General features: G+C 46.3%; 1 protein-coding gene and 1 long non-coding RNA gene across 2 annotated transcripts; one reads left to right on the top strand and one right to left on the bottom strand.

Moving 5' to 3' along the window:
• Positions 1 to 4,336: 4,336 nt before the first annotated feature.
• Positions 4,337 to 12,903, top strand: LOC120383335. Its single transcript, XR_005588416.1, has 4 exons — positions 4,337 to 4,393; positions 4,545 to 4,649; positions 12,530 to 12,663; positions 12,773 to 12,903. It is a non-coding gene; the product is annotated as an uncharacterized LOC120383335 (long non-coding RNA).
• Positions 5,614 to 19,077, bottom strand: LOC120383329 (CMRF35-like molecule 5). The gene is made up of 7 exons (XM_039501318.1): positions 18,767 to 19,077; positions 16,725 to 17,057; positions 13,659 to 13,779; positions 13,046 to 13,155; positions 9,316 to 9,368; positions 7,347 to 7,487; positions 5,614 to 7,008 (listed from the first exon to the last, which is right to left on the bottom strand). The coding sequence occupies exons 1-7, from the start codon at positions 18,804 to 18,806 to the stop codon at positions 6,859 to 6,861; spliced, it is 948 nt and encodes a 315-aa protein (XP_039357252.1). The 5' UTR covers positions 18,807 to 19,077; the 3' UTR covers positions 5,614 to 6,858.
• Positions 19,078 to 20,674: the final 1,597 nt, after the last annotated feature.

The raw sequence follows: 20,674 nt of genomic DNA, 5'->3' as shown, positions 1-20,674 counted from the left end.
TCTTTTACCTGTAAAGGGTTAACAAGCAGTACCTGAGGAACACCTGACCAGAGGACCAATCAGGGACAAGATAATTTCAAATCTCTGTGGAGGGAAGTTTTTTTTTCTGTGTTCTTTGTTTTGGAGTTGAGTCTCTCTTGGGAGTTAAGGGAGTCCAGACATCTTAATCAAGTCCTCCCAGGTTTCTGCAGTACTTTTCATCTATTCAGTCTAGTGAGTATTAGAAAGGCGTACTAGTATTATAAGTTTATTTCTACATTTGCAATTGTGTGTTTTTCTGAAGAAATCTCTTTATTTCTATTGCTGTTACTTTGCTTTAACTGAGAAAGAAAGGGGGAGGGGGAATTCTCTCCAGGTTTATAGGTTAGATTCTGTGTATTGTTCCATCCTGGTATTACAGAGCTAGTGTACTTTCCTTTTGTTCTTTTAATAAATTCTTTTCTTTTCTTTGGACTTGGTTAATTCCTTCTCTTGTGGAAATTCAGGGGAAGGGGAGGGGGGAAGAGTGAGTTCCTCCTGGGTTTGATTCACAGAGTTGAATCGGTGTGTATCTCTCCGGAGTAGGCTAGGAGAGAGAGGGAGGGGGGAAGTGGGCTGCTTCCCTTTGTGTTGAGATTCAGGGAGGTTGAATCTGTGTTCCCCAGGGAGAGTTTTGGGGGGAACAGGCAGTGTATTATCCACTTTAAATGTAACTGGTGGCAGCAGGACTAGATCTAGACTAGGATTAGTTTAGAGGAGCTCATGCAGGTCCCCATCTTGGAACCCAAAAGCTCCAAGTGGGGGAGAAGACCTATGACACAAGTAGTGGAAATTTCCAGGGGCAGGTATATATATGCAAGCAAGAAGCAAGCTAGAGATAATGAGGTTAGTTCAGTCAGGGAGGATGAGGCCCTCTTCTAGCAGTTGAGGTGTGAAAACCAAGGGAGGAGAAACTGCTTTTGTAGTTGGCAAGCCATTTGCAGTCTTTGTTTAATCCTGAGCTGCTGATGTCAAATTTGCAGATGAACTGGAGCTCAGCAGTTTCTCTTTGAAGTCTGGTCCTGAAGTTTTTTTGCTGCAGGGTGGCCACCTTTAGATCTGCTATTGTGTGTCCAGGGGGATTGAAGTGTTCTCCTACAGGTTTTTGTATATTGCCATTCCTAATATCTGATTTGTGTCCATTTATCCTTTTCCATAGAGACTGTCCAGTTTGGCCGATGTACATAGCAGAGGGGCATTGCTGGCATATGATGGCGTATATTACATTGGTGGATGTGCAGGTGAATGAACTGGTGATGTTGTGGCTGATCTGGTTAGGTCCTGTGATGGTGTCGCTGGCGTAGATATGTGGGCAGAGTTGGCATCGAGGTTTGTTGCATGGATTGGTTCCTGAGTTAGAGTTACTATGGTGCGGTGGGCAGTTACTGGTGAGAATATGCTTCAGGTTGGCAGGTTGTCTGTGGGCAAGGACTGGCCTGCCACCCAAGGCCTGTGAAAGTGAGGGATCATTGTCCAGGATAGGTTGTAGGTCCCTGATGATGCATTGGAGGGGTTTTAGCTGGGGACTTTATGTGATGGCCAGTGGAGTTCTGTTGGTTTCTTTTTTGGGTTTGTCTTGCAGTAGGAGGCTTCTGGGTACACGTCTGGCTCTGTTGATCTGTTTCCTTATTTCCTTGTGCAAGTATTGTAGTTTTTGAGAATGCTTGGTGAAGATTTTATAGGTGTTGATCTCTGTCTGAGGGGTTGGAGCAGAGTCCTGATTTTAAAAGTGGAGTCCAGATTTACACCTAGCTAAGTAAGATGAGAATCTTACCGATGCATACATTGAGTTCAGAAAGGACCCTGGGGATCATCTACTCTGAGCTCTTGCACAGCACAGGCCAGAGGATTTCACCCAGTGATTCCTGCATCCAGCCAAGTAACTTCTGGTTGAATGAGGGCATACTTTTTAGAGCAGTGGTTCTCAACCAGGGGTACCTGTACCCATGGAGATATGCAAAAGCTTTCTAGGGGTACATCCACTCATCTAGATATTTGCCTAGTTTTACAACAGGCTACGTAAAAAACACTAGCAAAGTCAGTACAAACTAAAATTTCATAGAGACAATGGCTTGTTTATACTGCTCTATATACTATAGACTGAAATGTATGTACAATATTTATATTCCAATTGATTTATTTTATAATTATATGGTAAAAATGAGAAAGTCAGCAATTTGTCAGGAATATTGTGCTGGGACACTTTTATATTTTTATGTCTGATTTTGTAAGCGAGTAGTTTTTAAATGAGGTGTAACTTGGGGTATGCAAGAAAAATCAGACTCCTGAAAGGGGTACAGGAGTCAGGAAAAGTTGAGAGCCACTGTTTTAGAGGGAGATCCATTCTGGTTTAAAGCCCTCACTCCAATGACTAGGTTGTTCCAATAGTTGATTATCGTCACTGTTACGAATCCGTACCTTATTTCCAAGTTCAATTTGTCTAGGTTCAACTTCCAGCTATTGGATCTCATCAAGCCTCTGACCATTAGATTAAACATCTCTGCAGCATCAGACATCTTCTCCTTTTGTAGGAGTTCCCTGTGCAGTGCAAGACGGTATAATTTTGGGTTTACCTTTCAAAGGGGGTGTAACTGGGCAGTTCCTTAGCTGAGCCTTCCTGTGTACGGCTGATCTCAGCATCTGTGTGAAGCTGCAGCTGGGTGTGGCCCTACCTGTGTGCTGGTAAAAGTGTGAGACCGGGAGCATGTCTGCAGCTTGTCACAGCATTACAGGGGGAGTGGGAGCCCAGGCTGGTGGGTTGGGGGGCTCAGTGGTACCCCAGATCCAGGTGGCACCCCAAGGGGGGGAACCCATCACAACGAGCCTTTGCCAATAATTTTGCTTTGAGATCGATCATTTAGCCAGTTTTTAAATCTTTTAATGGGTCTTGCATGCCCTATTTCCTGAAGTCCTCAAAGTCTCCTTCCTAATAATACCCACCAATCCTAGAAGCAAGAAGAACCTGAAGGGGGAACTTAATTCCTTCCAGTTCCACTCACACCCAGTATCCATTTCAGGCTCACCTGGAAACAGCAGCTCATTCATTATCAGGATCCTCATTATTGCTCTGGTTCTCAGTAGGAGACTCACTGCAAGTGACTCTCTCTCCAAACAATCCTGCTTCTGGGCATTCGAAGGTGCAGGCACATCCCTGCAGCCACACTTGCATTCTACACTGATAACCTGAGTCATGTTGTCCAGTACTGAAATGAAGAAATAGCTGAGAGATCAGGACCCTGTTTCCTTCCAAGAAGGCTTGTACAGTATGTGCAGAAGGGTGCGAGGTAGCTGCTATTTTAGTTGTTGTGGTTGTATTGTCAGTTTCAGCGAAATTCAGCTGCTTTTTATAAAGTAATAACCAACTATACTGGCATGAGAACAAAACAAACAAATAAAACAAAATTAAATAAACAAAATAACGCAATTATGCACTTAGCGAACTTTTGAATGTTGCTATTTTTGCTGGTTTCTCTTCAACTCAAACTTGCACATTCAGGAAATGGTGACGGTTGGCTGCTGTTTGAACACTGTATCCCAGGGCTGTGCGTGCTGGGGACAGGCTGTGGGGTAGAGTAGCTGTCATAGCTATTTCCTGACAAGAGTCATGAGCGTCTCCATACTGCACTCGCCCGGCCTGGCCTGTTCTCACGGGGTGTTTGCTGTATGATGCTAGAAGTGGGGGAGGGCTGGTAGTAAAATTGAAGAAATGAAGGCCCTGATCCTGCAGAGACTTATGCACATGCTTAACTTTACTCATGTTACATGTTAATGTCATGTTTTGTCATGAACTGCAGCCCACGTTTTCTGGTTTGCAACATGCCTTGAATCTGCTTCCTTTCAATAAACTCAGTGCCTTTTTTCCTGGGGAAGCAAAGGACTAGAGTCCCCAGTTCCTCACCCCCTCCTGTCTCTAGCACCCACATCCCAGGGACACACAGGGTTTTGCAGGCTAAAGGAGAAAATGTGTTAAAACAGCAGCAGCATAGCCCCTCTGCGGGCTGTGAAATGCTTCCAGCAGGAGAATCTCACTAGTTCTGTGCCATGGTGCTGGGTCCCTCATTCTGCTCTAAGGGTCCAAAGCGAAATCCAGAGAACTCGGTGCCCAGTTCCTTATCTTTCGGCTGCCACCCTTCCCTGCTTTCAGTCTGTTCTTCGTGGTCAGGTGGGTGGTTTTGGTTCGTTGCACCTGCCTTTGCACTAAGCAGGGGGCTGAATTTACTTAGCTTTTGTCTACAAGTTGTGTTGCTGTAGGAACCCAGTGGCAGTGCAAGCTCTGCATCTGCCTGGAGCCTGCTCTCATCATAGGCATCGACTGCCATTTGACAGCAGTGGCTGCAGGATGGGGGCCTGACTTCTCACTGAATGGAGCCTGAAGGTGAGAGGAGGCTATGGACCTCCACCCCTAACCACCCAGAAGAAGTGCACGGTTCATTCCTTTGAGCAAATGGGCAGGAGCTCCCACCTGCTCCTAAGTGTGGGAGCTTGGAGTTGTCACGATTTCATCTTTCAAAACCTTCACCTTGCAGCTTAGCAAGAGCAGTGCTGTGCTGTCTTCTCCTCTAAGCAGCTTCTGAGGATCTCACTGCTCTTCACAAACCTGATGGAATTTAGCCTACCACCACCCCTCTGAGGTACGGAAGTGTTCTCTCTATTTTTCATGGTGGGAAATGAAGCCCAGAAAGGTCATTTTTGGCTGTCTCGGTCACCTTGGGCAGAGCACCCAGATCTCTTGACTCCCAGTGCTGGGCTTTACCCCCATGAGCATCCTTTGCTGCACTCCCATGGCCTGAAGCAATGTCTAGATCACCAGTGCAACATCAGGATGACACTGATGCCTAGTGATTGCAAATTTGCTGAAGATGAAATCCTCTCCAGGCATTGAACTCCTTTCCCAAAGTCTGGCCATTGACATGTACCCGTAGAAATGCTTAGCCATGCTACTGAAGTGTGTTGACAACTGGCGGTGCAATTCTTGTTTATTTAGAGTTTAATAAAAAAAAAAGACACCTCTGCAAAGGCTCTAGACATTTAATAAATGTTACCACAGAACATCTCCAGCGGCATTTAAAAGCAAACATTCAAACAGGAACAAAAATATCAGCTCAGCAAACCCAACCTGGCTGTCCAGCTAGCCAACTGCAAGCATTCCTTTCCACCCCTTTATCGTTCTGGAAACATGCCCTCAATCCGCTCCACAAACCTTATCCAACAGGTGACTTTTGCTGCATGCCCAGCAAATCAAATTATAGTTCTTGTAACACAGAGTCATAGAAATGTAGGGCTGGAAGAGACCTTGAGAAGTCATCAAGCCCAGCCCCCTGCCCTGAGACAGGACCAAGTAAACCTAGACCATCCCTGACAGGTTTTTGTCCAACCTGTTCTTAAAAACTTCCAGTGCTGGGGATTCCACAACCTCCCTTGGTAATATAGTCCACTACTTAACTATCCGTATAGTTTCCTACTATCTAAGGGTAGGTCTTCACTACCAGCCGGATTGGCGGGCAGCGATCAATCCAGTGGGGATTAATTTATTGCGTCTAATCTAAACATGATAAATCAGTCCCCGAGCACTCTCCCATCGACTCCTGTACTCCAGCTCGGCGAGAGGCACAGGCAGGGTCGATGGGGGAGCGGCAGTAGTCAACTCACCGCAGTGAAGACAGCACGGTAAGTCCATCTAAGTAGGTCAACTTCAGCTACGTTATTCATGTAGCTGAAGTTGCGTAACTTAGATTGATTCCTCTCCCCCACCCCCACCGCAGTGTAGACAGGCCTAACTTAAATCTCTCTTGCTCCAGATTAAGCCCATTTATTTCATGTCCTGCCTTCAGTGGACACTGAGAACAATTGATTTCGGTCCTTTTTATAACAGCCCTTAATATATTTGAAGTTTGATTCCCCATCTGCTTTTTTTTCTTGCGACTAACCACACCTAGTGGTTTTAACCTTTCCTCAGAGGTGAGATTTTTCTAAACCTTTTATCATTTGTGTAGCTCTTTGGACTCTCTCCAGCTTGTCGACCTCTTTCCTAAAGTGTGGCCCCCAGAACTGGACACGATGTCCAGCTCGGGGCTAACTAGTGCCAGGTAGAGTGGGACCATTATCTCTCGTGTCTTTCATACAACACTCCTGTTCCTACACTCCAGAATGATATTGGTCTGGTGTCCAAATTCTTTAGATGTGTCCCACAGGGTATTTAGGATCAAAGACGAAGATGTCCAAAACATAACGTCTGGGAATTGGCTCTCAATCTTTTCACTATAACCTGTATAAGATGGGGGCATCCATGTGCCCTTCCTGTTCTAAGCCACTGTGCTAACACGGGATTGGGAGTAAAAAGATTCCAGCACAATTAACTCAACGCTGGCTGGGGAAATGAAGGACAAAGCTGTTTCCTTCTGCCTCGTCTTCCCATTGTTATTTCCACACCCTCCCTGAGGCCCTGTTCCCCATATCACCTCCAGCCAAAGAGTTGTCTCATCATCCTGAGGTTCTGACCCCAGAACCAAGCAAGTTTTATGAGCAATTATGTGGTGCTGGAGCAGAGAGATGCCACAACGAGCGCCAGAGGAAAACCTTGGCCCTTCAGGAACCGGAGCCACCAAGACTTTGTGCAGTTTCAAGCTGATGTCCAGGAAAGGAAAAGTACTTTGTAGTAGCTGTTGGCCCCCAGTACATTTCTGAAGACAACCGTGCTGAAAATGGGACCTCCCCACCACATCTTGCCACTGGCAGATTGCTCAGCAGAAGGAGGGCAGAGGGAATGCCAGTCCGGAAGCTTTCATGGGATAGTAGGAAAACAAGGAAGAGCTGTTAAATATCCCGTGAGTAGGAAGGGCTTCAACCTGCAGCTTTTCTCCCACACTTTGCTTGATGATACATCATGGGGGGACGAGGTGTGATTGGGCACATATTGACGTAGATGTCCTGCTGATCTGTGGCTGAGCAGTCCTGTGGGCCAGAAAAAACTGCTTTTCTCTGTCCTGAAACCTGAAATAAGGACACCATGAATCAGAGAGAAGAAACGACAAGAAGAGGCGATGGAGTAACTTGGAGCAGGACCAGGCAGAAGACCAGAACCTTGCAAACCACAGCTGATTCCTCCAAGTGACCCCTGGCTTTAATTAGGTTGTGCCTGGCTGAAGGGTTCACGAGTTGCTGCTACTGAACAGGGCTGGCTATTGGTGAGGAAGAGTGAAGGTTTTGCTCTTGGACTGGAGCAGATTCCCTTTTGGAAGAGTGTCCCCCAGGCCTGGCAGTGAGGGAGTCTCAGAACGGGGGAGTAGACCCTCCAGCAGCATTGTGCTGTCACTGGGTTTCCTTCCTACCTGACTCTTCTGCGGGATCATGCTTTCATAGACGGACGCCGGATCAGCGGAGCTGGGCAGGTGCTGCTCGTTCATATAGATTGCCATCTGGCCAGTGGCAGCAGGATCTGATGCACTGAAGGGAGGCTTGTGCCCAGGATTCTGGAACAGACATGGGAGGTGCTTAGAGCAAACAGAAAACTCCAAGGGACCCTCTTACCAAAATGCCACACTAAGGAGCTAGAGGGGTGGGGTTGGCAGGAAGTGATTCCTTCCCATGTACTGCAGCCATGTTAAAAATGGCGCCCTTTCTGTCTGAGTCTAAATAATGACCCCTCCCGCTTCCCACCGGTTAATCAGCAGGGCTGGGAATCTCCTGCTAAAAGCACAAGTCTCTGTGATGTGAGTGGGACCCAAGGAACTCTGGTGCCAACTTCCAGAGGGCACCGGGGGTGCAGAGGGTTTAGAAGGATCCCCTGGGTCAGATATATGCAAGATAGTTCACTGATGGATGGCATGTGCCATCTCTGCTGGGCACCTGTTGTCCATTGGTCCTCAATCATTGCAAAATGTGCGTGTGGATAATATTTAAGGAGTTATGTATCTTTAGGGGAGAGGGATAGCTCAGTGGGTTGAGCATTGGCCTGCTAAACCTAGGGCTGTAAGTTCCATCCTTGAGGGGGCCACATAGAGATCTGGAGCAAAAATCAGTATTTGGTCCTGCTAGTGAAGGCAGGGGGCTGGACTCGACTCAATGACCCTTCACGGTCCCTTCCTGCTCTATGAGATTGGTATATCTCCATAATTTATACAGAAATTATGTTCTTAAGGTCTTGGAATTAAGGCAGGTCACCAGCAGGTGACACACCTCAGAGATGCTTCTTTCAGGCAGGAGGTAATAGACACCTATCTCCTTCTCTGTCCATTTGGATATTGTGTATCGTATGCCACACACTGTGTACCTATTTACACCCAGAGCTGGGGCGGACTGAGAGACTGTGAAGTCTACAAGCAAGGAATAAACAAACAAACAGGGGAGAGGAGCGTCCTGTTTATGAATGAAGACAAAAGATTGTCCCTTGGAGTACAAAGTGACACACTGGATCCTTCACCTGGGAGGCAAACTGACAGCGCACTTGTCTCATGAAAGGGGAACACAGCCAACCTGGGTGTAAGGTGCTGGACAGATTTAGGGTGAGCAACACTCAATGAACAAGCTACTCTCATGTCTCGTAAAGTCTAGGCTCCAGAATGTGTTAGGATTTTGTTTTATATGTAACCATTTGTTTCAATACCTCTGTTTGCTGTTCCTTGAATTTCTCTGTTTTGTTAACTAAACGTCTCTAAGTGTTGTTTGTTCAGTGGAGCGGTGACCTGAGGTGGAACTGGCCAGCTGGGGTGCGATGTTCTTTGGAAGTGGCGAATCTGAGAGCACATCTCCAGCGAATCAGGGGCTGGACACTCCAGGGAGATGCTTGGAGGGTTCAAGGTTTGGGGTGTACCTACCGCTAACCTGTAGCAACATAGCAAAGCCTGTGAGGACTAGAGGGAAGGGATTATGTTGCCTCTGTCTGGTGGATTGCGGATATGACCCACGACAGGCACAGACAGGGCTTCCTCATGCTAAGGGCAGGGGGTAGCGAGGTGCCCCCACAGTCTTGGGTACCGCCGGGAAGTGTCACGCCGGGCTACAATAGTAACTCCCGTGGCTGGTAGTGGTATCACGTGCTTAACTTCTTATGTGAACCAGCTGCTAGAGGGAGGGAGACACCTTCTCTGCTAGTGTAGATTGACTCTAGCCTATAACATTGTACCTTTCCTAGGACGGATTCTAGTAGCACTAAGTGAATGGTGATGGTGTGTCACCTTTTCAGGTGCTCAGTAATGTGTGAAATACTCTAAACTCAGAGAGCCACTGACAATCCACTAGTCTATCCCGTATAAGTTATTGTACTGTGCTCATCACCAGCTACCCGAGAGCCTATCTTACCGTGTTACAGAGATAGGCATTCTTATCCTTTTGTCCTGGTGTGTCCTCAAGGGCTGAAAGAATCAGAAACAGGAAATGTATCAAGCTGCTGTAAAGCTATTTTTATTAATGGCTAGGCCTTTCTAAGGCACTTGTCGCGGTAGTATCCTGCACCCTAGATGCAATGTCAGGGAAGCAAAGCCTTCCTAGGACCGAGTGTTACTACAGTTTCTATCTGGGAGCTTTTGAAAAGGAATTTGTCAATCATTGGACTGTGTGTATATGTAACTCACTGGGGGACCGTCCTGTGTCACGTGGACTCAGCTTTGTAGATCTAAATGAACCAGGTCAGCTTTTGAGGACAAACACAGACCCAGCCCTCTGGATCAGCTCTGCAAGTGGTGCACAGATCCATAGTGCTTTGCAGCACCCAGGGAAGGTGGTAGCGTCAGCTCCTTGGTGGGATACACTCCTGCTCCCATGGCTCAGGAAGCCTCTCATCACCAACACCATGAGGTTAGGGCTCTGTGGATGTGTCTGGCAAGGAGAGACATCCCCAGTGTCTTTTTAGAGCTCTCCAACTCTCTGGGGACTGTTTCCCTTTCAGGATTAGCAGTGTGGCCCAGAGTCTTGAAGTTATTTAGGCTCCTAATTTGTTAGAAAGCTAAATCCCTTTGAGGATCTGGACCTTTCTGCTTTGAGAATTCCTCTTTCATGCAGCATGCAAATGAGAGAGAGACAGAAAGCTACAGATGGGGTCGGGGATGAAAGGTCAATAACATTTCTCTGTCTCTAACTGGCTGCTGCAGCTTTGCTGCTGATCTTGTCCCAGAATTAGAAAATAAGAGAACCCTGTGCTGTACCCCCACATAGGGGGCTAACAGTGCAGTGTGGCTGCAGCTCAGCTGAAGCTGAGAGGGACGATTAGCATTGTCCAATAAAATGTGGTCTTCTAGGCTTCATTTACATGCAAAAATTGCTCCAGTTTAAATTAATTCAGTTCACAACCTGATTTAGATAAACCAGGGCAGAACTCTGGGTAGACTCGTATTTCAGTATGAGAACGACTTGCTTCAGTTTAGCTTAAGTGAGTACGAAACTGGCTTAAACCAAATCCATACAAGCCACTCTTAAATTGAAATGAATAAATCATTGTGGAAATGACAGAGGTGCTTAATGACTTCTTTGTTTCGGTTTTCACCAAGAAGGTTAGTGCTGATTGGACATCTACCAGTGAATGCCAGTGAAAATGAGGTATGATCATAAGAGACTAAAATGGGGAAAGAACAAGTTAAAAATTACTAGACAAATTAGATGACTTCAAGTCACCAAGGCCTCAGAGAATACTCAAGGAGCTGACTGAGGAGATATCTGAGTCATTAGCAATTATCTTTGAAAGTCATGGAAGACGGAAGAGATTCCAGAAGACCGGAAAAGGGCAAGTATCGTGCCCATCTATAAAAAGGGAAATTAGGACAATCCAGGGAATTACAGACAGTCATCTTAACTTCTGAACCCGGAAAGATAATGGAGCAAATAATTAAGCAATCAATTTGCAAACATCTAGAAGATAAGGTGACAAGTAACAGTCTAACAAATTGTGTCAAACCAACCTGATAGCTTTCTTTGACAGGGAAACAAGCTTTGTGTATGGGGGAAAGCGGTAGATGTGGTCTATCTTGACGTTAGTAAAGGTTTTGATACTATCTCACATGGTCTTCTCATAAACAAACTAGGGAAATACAACCTAGATGGAGCTACTATAAGGTGGGTGTAAAACTGGTTGGAAAACTGTTCCCAGAGAGTAGTTATCAGTGGTTCACAGTCATGCTGGAAGGTCATAATGAGCGGGGTCCCAGAGGCATCAGTTCTGGATTTGGTTCTGTTCAATATCTTCATCAATGATTTAGATAATGGCATAGAGAGTACACATAAAGTTTGAGGATGATACCAAGCTGGGAGGGGCTTCAAGTGCTTTGGAGGATAGGATTAAAATTCAAAATGATCTGGACAAACTGGAGAAATGGTCTGAAGTAAATAGGATGAAATTCAATAAGGACAAATGCAAAGTACTCCACATAGGAAGGAAGAATCAGTTGCACACATAGAAAATGAGAACTGACTGTCTAGGAAGGCATACTGCGGAAAGGGATCTGAGGGTGATAGAGGACCACATCCTAAATATGAGTCAACAGCATAGTGCTGTTGCAAAAAAAGCAAACATCATTCTGGGATGTATTAGCAGGAGTGTTGTAAACAAGACACGAGAAGTAATTCTTTTGCTCTACGCTGTGCTGATTAGGCCTTGACTGGAATATTGTGTCCAGTTCTTGACGCCACATTTGAGGAAGGATGATCATGTGGACAAATTGGAGAGGGTCCAGAGAAGAGCAACAGAAATAACTAAAGGTCTAGAAAACATGGCCTATGAGGGAAGATTGAAAAAATTGGGTTTGTTTCTTCTGGAAAACAGAAGACTGTGAGGGGACATGATAACAGTTTTCAAGTATGTAAAAGGTTGTTAAAAGGAGTAGGGAGGTAAATTGTTCTTCTTAACCTCTTAGGATGGGGCAAGAAGCAATGGGCTTAAATTGCAGAAAGGGAGGTTTAGGTTGGGCATTAGGAAAAACTTCCTAACTGTCAGGGTGGTTAAGCACTGGTATAAATTGCCTAGGGAGGTTGTGGAGTCTCCATCATTGGAGGTTTTTAAGAGCAGATTAGACAAACATCTGTCAGGGATGGTCTAGATAATCCTTACTCTTGCCACGAGTGCAGGGGACTGGACTAGATGACCTGTCGAGGTCCCTTCCAGTTCTATGGTTCTATGATTGTGTTATTTGTATTATCGTAGGGTCTAGAAGCGCCAGTCTTGGCTGAGGACCCCTGCTGTGCTAGGTGCTCTACAAACACAGAACAAGGAGACCCAAAGTACAATCTAAGTAGAAGACGAGGGACAGCAGATGGTTTCTGACAGACAGGGGAGGACCAGGAAACTCTGTGACAATAGTTGCCAGCATGATAGGTCACCGTCTCCACATGCCAGCAGCCTTATAAATCAATAAGAAAATAAATGTCTACAGAGACTTTGCTCCAGTTTGGCTAAATCATTTCTTGACCCAATTTTAAGTTAAACTGGTGCAGCTTTGGTTCGGTTCTTTTAGTGAGGCAGCGATTGCACCCCCTCTGGCTGAGGGGACGGAGGAAAAGACTGTGTCAGCTGTTTCCCAGTTATTAGTACCCATCAGAACCTGGCAAACCCAGCTGCAGTGGATTGAAAGTCACAGGATTACCAGAACCTGAGGCAGCAGGAAAAGCTGGGAATCACTACAGGCCACAGGAGCAGTTCTTAGGAGCAGCTGATGAAATCAGGTAATCAAGGGGAATTTATTTCTCTGTTTCTTTTGCTGAGTGTTAATGAATCTTATTTAACTGATTTCTGCTTGGTCAAAAACAACTGGCTTGTTTGCTTTTGAACTAGCCAGCTGCTGTATCGAGCCTGAGCTAGGTACCTGCTCCATCACTGTGGCTGGGGCTGGGCGTGCTGTGGGGATCTCCCAGTTTGAACGGCCACGTGACCTGCTGCATGAAGTAACTGACTAAGTACATGGGGTGAATTTAGAGCGTGTCTGTCTTGTGCTGTTATTTTGGTGACAGGGACAGTATGGTCCTTAGGAAGGAAGCAAAATAATCGGGCTGCCCATCTGGAGAATGAAGTGACACTTACTAGCAAAATTGATCAGAGAATTTTTACCTTTTCTCCTCCTCTGCGATGCTCTTCTAAACTTTACAGCAATGAACAAAATGAAAAGCAGAACCAGCAGGACGGATGGGATCAGGGTGTAGAGGACGAGGTTTGGTGTACTAGGCGAAGGAGAAGAGAATGTTTGTTTGTTTCTACTCTTAACGGTCAGACTTTGTTATATAAAGATTAGATGTAGATCTTGCTCCCCTCTCAAGTTGTTGGAAGGAGTGCGTAAGAAGTGTAGGGGTGTTTTTTGCTTTCTTTTTGTTTGCAAGTGCGGGTTTAATACAGTATAATGCAATGGAATTCACCTTCCAGGGCAGAAAAAAGTTTGCAGGACAGGAAGGCCTGTAGAACAGCAGGACTATCTGGCTCTGACTTAGATGATAAATGCCCCTTTCTTAACTTGTGAACCCAGCTAAAAATCCTTTTCTTCAATGCCTCTGGTGTGCAGAGACCTGTGAGTTCTAGAATCTTCCATGCTGCATGAGTTTGACCTAAAGCCTTGGTCTCTGTAGGGAATGTAACCTGGACTTCGAGCACAGTGTAGAAACCCCAAACCTGCCCTAGAGTTGCAGAAAGGAGACCTCACAGTGCCTCTAGCATGAGTTTGGGCACTCACCCGGCAGCAACATGACTACTGTTAAAGGAGGAGGTGGATTTTTCTAATTCAGGAACAGTCCATGGTGAGGTGGCAACGGTCAGGTCCTTTTCTGGTGTTGTCGGTGGTGAGGTAGGCACAGCTGCAAATAAAAGCAGACAGAGCTGTATTACCAAGCCCTTGTTCATTGATTTCCTGTTTGAGCCAGCAACTGCCTTCATGGTGGCTGGGCTATTAAAGCTCCTTGACGTGTGTACTAGCTAGGCCATTGCAGGGGAGAAAGGTGGTATGGTGGTGTTTTAACACAGAAGCTGTAATTCTGAATCCTACTTCAACTGCTGATGGCCCTCAGAGAGATAACGTAGCTGTGCTATATATCAAATAAAGGAACCTGAGGGACGTGACAGGAGTCTGACTGAGCTCTTGGGGAGCGAAGTGGAAGAGGTTTGGGGGGAACCTCAACAATATGAGGGACTAGGAACAGTGAACAAGACTTGGCTTCTTCTGCAAGGATCACTGGTGGCAGCAGAGGTAGGAAATGAGACAGAACTATTCTGACATGAGCACATGGTGTTTAAACGCCTCATCCTGCATTATTGGCCAACAAGTGAGCAGATAGGCCCTGGCTTCTCCTCCCCTTCCCTCTGTACCTCCATCTCCGGCCATATTCTTCCTCACTCCATTGACACATCCATCTAGATAGGAACATGGGAATCATCACACTGAGTCAAATAAACTGTCCATCTAGCCAGGGAGCCTATGTGACAGTGGCCAATACCAGGTGCTTCAGAAAAAGGTGCAAGAAACCCCATTATGGACCATTTTGAAATAACATAACCACACGGGCAGCTTCCTCCTAACTCCCATCACTTCATGGCTGATTCTAAGCTTTGACGCCCCGGGACATAATTCTGTCCTTAGCCAGGGTGACTGGATGGCATAATTATCCATAAGAAGGTTAAAGCCTGATAGACTCTCGACCTCAATATCTTGTGGCAGTGAGTTCCACGGGTTAATTATGTATTCTGGAGACTACATTCCCCTCTTATCAGACATAGATTTGTTGCCTTTAAAATGCTTTGGCTATCTCCTTGTTCTCCTGATGATGTTGCTGTCTCTTGTCTCCTCTTTGCTGTATCTTGGAGTTCTGGAGTATTTTATTATGGTCCATTTCTCAGCCACTGCTCATGGAATAGGGTTAGCAATGGAAAACCAGAGAAGCTTTCACTGAGGGAAAAGATACTATGGTGAAAAGAAATTCCTACCTTCCCAGTGGATGACTTTAACAATTTTCAGTCTGAGACTAGCTAATAATAAATAGTGAAGAATTTCTGTAAAATGTGTCTTTTGGGACTAACAAGCATCTCTGCTAAAAGTCATGACACTTTTTAGGACTGACGACTTTTCTCATAAGTATCCAGGAGGCGGCCAAATATTCGTGTCATTCATAGCAAAGTCTCTTTTTACCCCCCTTACTTTGCACAAATCTTTGCAATTCAGTGGCATTTAAAACTACTCGCTTATCTCACCTCCGTCCCACCTCTCTGGGCCTGTCTTGATCCTGGGTCTAACTGTTCATCTGATTCCACAGTCCTCACTCACGCAGACTCTGCATGAATATTAATGGGAGTTTTGCCCGAGTAAGAACTGGCAGATGTAATGTGAGGCTGCATCCTCCAGCATTAATTCCTTCTCCTGCATGGGGGACGGGGTAGGGGGAAATCAGACAATTGTGTGGGAAAATCTAGGAAACAAGGGGGAGTTTCTCAAGGTTGTGAAGGGGGTGACAGAAGATTAGCAGAGTTGGATAGTTCATGTCTGGATAAGACCCCCTCTATTCATCAAATACGTGCCCTTGGTCAAGACAAGACAAGAGCCACTTGTGACCCAGGGAGCCCCTCAATGCCATCTGGCACAGGGCACCCCAGGCCATAATTCATGTCAGGCACAACACACTGTTGTCAGAATCTATCTCTGAACGGTGTCATATATGGTATCCTATGCGAACTGGTAACAAGCTGCTCGTTGATATTATTGCGTGCTGGAGGTATGGGCAGTGTATAAAGAACTATAGACGTGTGCTGGAAAATATGTTCTTCAAAGGTGGTTTGCAAGCCGTGCATAAACCCAGCCTGTCCCAGACAAAGGAATGTCATTTGTGTCTCCAATCTGAACTAAGCTAGGTGATACCGCAGAGGACAATGGAAAGTACATCTACATATAAGGTAAACAATGCACCATCAAGCTTAATGAGGGGCTGCGGGGGCAGAGGGTGGAGACAGCTTAACAATCATGAGTGTAGAAGGAGCCTGCACCCCCAGGATGCCTTCCTACCACTTGAAACAGAGACTATAGACTTTGGGAAATAGAAGCAGATTTTGGCATCCATCACTCATGGGACACAAGAGGCCAGAGCTCTGGTAATGGGACAAAGGTGGATCCTTCAGCCAAGGGGGCTGATGTCTCTGGGAACCGACTATAGGTGAGAAACCTGCTTAGACCAAGATTGCAACTTGCTGAATTAAGTTTCAGTCACTAGAAAGCTGTTTTTGTTTTGTGTGAGTTGTGTCTTCAGTTCTTCCTTATATCGCCTGCATATCTGCTCTTTGTTAACAAAGCTACTCTGGTTTTATTACAAAACCAGCTCAGGGCAGTGTATTAAACTGAGAGGTGAAGTCCTCAGCTAAACTAACAGGCTGGCGCGTGTTCTGTCTCTTTGGAGCCAGCAAAGGCAATAACTGTGAGTGTCCAGTGAGAGGGCCTGGCAGCCACTGGGGAGCGTGGAGCCTGGCCTGGTACCGGGGTGATTAGTGCTGCAGGGCTGGGCAGGGGCCGGGCGCGCTGGGCAAAGGGCGCTGCGGGGAGCCGCAGAGGGGCTCGATGGCTGGTCCGGGGCAGCCCCCGCCCTCCGGCCCCTCGCAGCCCTGGGCCAGGCCCTGCGCAGAGCGGGCTGTGGCGTTTGGCCCCGCCCAGGTTACAGCAGATCTGCCAGTCTAGACACCCGCCCCCTTCCCCCGCCCAGCGCCCCCCGGCCCTGCCCCGAGCCCGGCAGCCCCGACATTGCCAGGGGGCAGCGCTGGGATTTACCTGGGGAGACGGTGAGTTCCACAGCGGCCCTGAGATCAGGCCCAGTTCTCTCTACCCCGCACTGGTACATGCCGGCGTCTGCCGGTGTCAGGTTCCCCACGGTCACGGTGAACGCGCGCTGGGTGCGATTGTCTCGGATGGAGACTCTGCCCCGCGTCACCTCCGCCTCCGACCCGTCAGTCTCAACAATGTGACCGTCGGAACAGAACCAACCTCCTGCCCGGCACCAGAACTTCAGATAATCCTCATAGCCCGCCCGGTACCGGCACCGCACCGCCACCGACCCGCCCGCGGGGCCGCGCACTGCCCCGGGGCCCGTCACCGCCCAGCAGCCTGCGAGGGACAGAGACAGTGAGACCCGGGGCGCCCTTCCGTCCGCCACCAGCTGTGACCTGCCCCCACGTGCCTGGGGGTTGGGAGAATTGTGGGCGATGCTTCAGCATTTTGGGGGCTGGACAGGGGGGCCAGAGCCTGCAGCTTCCAGGTTCCCCTGTCCCAAAACCTGACTTTTTTTAAAACTGTGCAAAGGGATCAAGAGCAATTGCCCGTGTCCCCTGGGGCTTGGTGGGAGCAGGTGAATGGGGAGGGGGGGGGGGGCAGGGGCAGAGAGTGGGCTGGGCTGCTCTCAGCAGATTAATTAACTATAAAAGGGGCTCAAAATTAGACTTGATTCTTATTTACACGCAGGCGGCAGGTCCCTTTGCACCACTCTGGCAGCGCACAGAGGCTTAGAGTGAATGTAGGTGTCAATTGTATTTTCAACTAATATATTTGCCAGTAGAAACATTTGCTGCAGGAAAAATTGTTTCGAAACAATATTTAGATTTTCTGCGTGGGGAATATGGAACATTTAAATGACGAGTTCAGTTTTAAACTGACTTTTCAAAATGAAACTTTCTTTTTTCATTTTCAACTACATTTTTTTTTTGGTTTTCCATTTCAGGTTCATATTTGGGGGGTTCTCCCCACCCCCTTTCTGCTCCACTGTGATGCTTCAATGTGCACCATGCTGGGATATCCCAGCAATAGAAACCTGACTAGTTTAGCCCTTTCTAAAATACAGTTTGGAAGGTATTAGTTAAATAGAGCTAGCTAGCTTGATCTAACATAATATCTATAAATGCTAATCTAGACAAGGGGTGAGAAAAGTGCCACCCCTCTATCCTGCAAATATTTACCCATGTGCTTCATTTTAAGTGCTTCATTTTAAGTAGAGCAGAACACCCATTGGCACTCATGCTTAGAGTAAATAAGTGGGATTAATCATGTTCTTAAAATTAAGCATGTGGAAGTGTTTCTAAGATTAGGCCCTACATTGGTATTGTTTGGTTCAGTTTTGTTACAGTTATTATTTATTTATTTTAAAAAAGCAGCCTTTGAAAGTCGCTTGAAAGATATTTTGACGATAAGGGCCATATTAGCAACTAGGTAGACAAAACACAGCCTAGAAAACTAATTACATCAAATACTTCATAGTGTCCCTGCTATCAGGGTTTCAGAAGGGTTTACCTTATCCCATCCTATTTTCACATGCTCATCACCAGAGCTGGTCAAACAGTTCATTTTGAGTAATATTTGTTACAAATTCTGGCTATCTTTTCATCAAGTAGTTATTAGTGAATAAGGTTTTCCATTATTTAATTGTCTCTGCTGATAATGTTCTGAATAATTCTCCTCTTCAGCCAAAATTATCCTGGCTTTGTCTGAGACCAGAGATGATGTTTTTGTGCAAAATTTCATCAGCAGTTTTTAGTTTAGTCATTTAAAAAATGCATTTCCCCCCAATTTAAAAAGTATTCTTGTCAGTTCCTTGACCAGCCGTGCTGAGAACATTCTGAAAAATTCTCCTTTTCAGCTGAATTTTTCCTTGTTTTGTCTTTGTCCTGCCCACTTTGTAAGTTCCATCTCCTGGGTGAGTTAGAACCACAGCAAGAGCATAGCTGAGACTTTCAAGCTCTGTTGGTGAAGCTGGCAAACCCTGGGCAAACCCAATACTTGCATTGTATTTCTAGTGAGCCACAAAAAGACCATGTCACTCTCACCTGGGAAAAGAATCCAGAGCAAAGCAGAGAAAATCCTCATGGTCCTGGTTCCCTGGGTGGGTGAATCTCTCCTCTGGTAGATCTGGGTTCTCCAGGAGATCGCAGGGACCCTCTTCCTTTTGTGAGAGTTGAAAATGAAACCCCAAGACTCACTGACCAGTTCTATGGTGCCAAATTTCTAGATCTATCAGCTGCCCCACCCCACTTCCCTTTGAAAAGTCTGCTTGTTTGACCACAGAAAGAAGTTGCTCAACCTACATTCTCTGGTGATTGGTGTTTGCTTCTTTTTAAAAAAGGAGAAGCATGATTAAAGAAAATGTCACAATCACTGAGAGAAAAGCTGGGCCACAGTTCCCATAATCTGAAGGTATCTGATAAGTTTTACTCATTGCCATGCTAAGACTTTGTCTACACTGCAGTTTAGCGGTGGACATAGCTATGGAGATTAGCGCTGAACTGGTGCAAACCCAGGACTGCCAACTTCAAACATTCAAAAATCACATGATCAAAGAGTTCAAGCTTGTGGCTCTCATCTCCAGGTACCAACATGATCACATGAAGTTTTTCCTAATGTCCAACTTAAACCGCCCTTGCTGCAATTTAAGCCCATTGCTTCTTGTCCTATCCTCAGAAGTTAAGAACTACAATTTATCTCCCTCCTCCTTGTAACAACAATCATGTCCCCTCGCAGTCTTCTCTTCTCCATACTAAACAAACCCAATTTTTTCAATCTTCCCTCATAGGCCATGTTTTCTAGACCTTTAATCATTTTTGTTGCTTTTCTCTGGATTTTCTCCAATTTCTCCACATCTTTCCTGAAATGTGGAACCCAAAACTGGACACAATACTCCAGTTGAGACCTTATCAGCGTGGAGTAGAGAGGAAGAATGACTTCTCGTGTCTTGCTTCCAACACTCCTGCTAATACATCCCAGAATGATGTTTGCTTTTTTTGAAACAGTGTGACACTGCTGACTCCTATTTAATTTGTTATCCACTCTGACCCCCCCGCACTATGATCCTGTTAGCCAGGCCTGTATCAGTGGCGAGCAGTGAACGGAGCTTTTCAAAGTTGAAGCTCATAAAAACATATTTGCAATTGACCATGGGAGATGACAGGCTATCTTCACTGGCCACCCTGTCTATCGAGAGTGCTGTGGCTCAAAATATAGACCTGTCCCCAGCAATATCAGAGTTTGCCAGCAGCAAAGGCACGCAGGGTTTTGCCTTCTGAATCTTAGACTCTTGGTGAACAAAATATTTTATTTGTTGTTCATTAGTTTAATGTTTAGTTTATGTGTCTCTTAGCTATAGTGTTATTTTTATGACTTACATAGTTCATTATTTGAATACAATGGAATGCAATTGAATCAATTTTTGTCATTTCCTCTTTTGTTATTTTTTAGTAAATTATAAAAACTTTTGAGATTGCAGCTTTATTTCTGACATGTTCACTAACACTACTACATACTTCAACTCAAAGGGCGCAAAAATACAAGTTCACCCAGCTGGCCTGTGCTTGGTGACCCAGGCTAAGGAGCGCAGCTACGGGGCTGTGTAACTGCAGTATAGACACGCGGGCTCATGCTGCAGCCTGAGCTCTGGGATCCTCTCACCTTGCAGGGTCCTGGAACCCTGGCTCCGGCTCCAGCCCCAGCCTGAACACCTACAGTGCAGCTAAACACACCCTTAGCCTGAGCCCTGCGAGCCCCAGTCAGCTGGCACAGGCCAGCCACAGGTTTTTAATTGCATTGGAGACCAGTGGTTCTCCACCCGTGGCCCACAGGCCGCTTTTGGCCCACTCAGCACACAGCTGTGGCCCGTCTGACATCCTCAGCAGGGCCGTCCCGACCCATAGGCAAAGTACGCAGCTGCTCCAGCCCAAGCCCCACCTCTTCCTGCCCCTGCT

The sequence above is a fragment of the Mauremys reevesii genome, linkage group 15, assembly GCF_016161935.1.
Source record: "Mauremys reevesii isolate NIE-2019 linkage group 15, ASM1616193v1, whole genome shotgun sequence".
Classification (NCBI taxonomy): Eukaryota; Metazoa; Chordata; order Testudines; family Geoemydidae; genus Mauremys; species Mauremys reevesii.
This window is presented reverse-complemented; position numbering and strand designations above follow the sequence as displayed.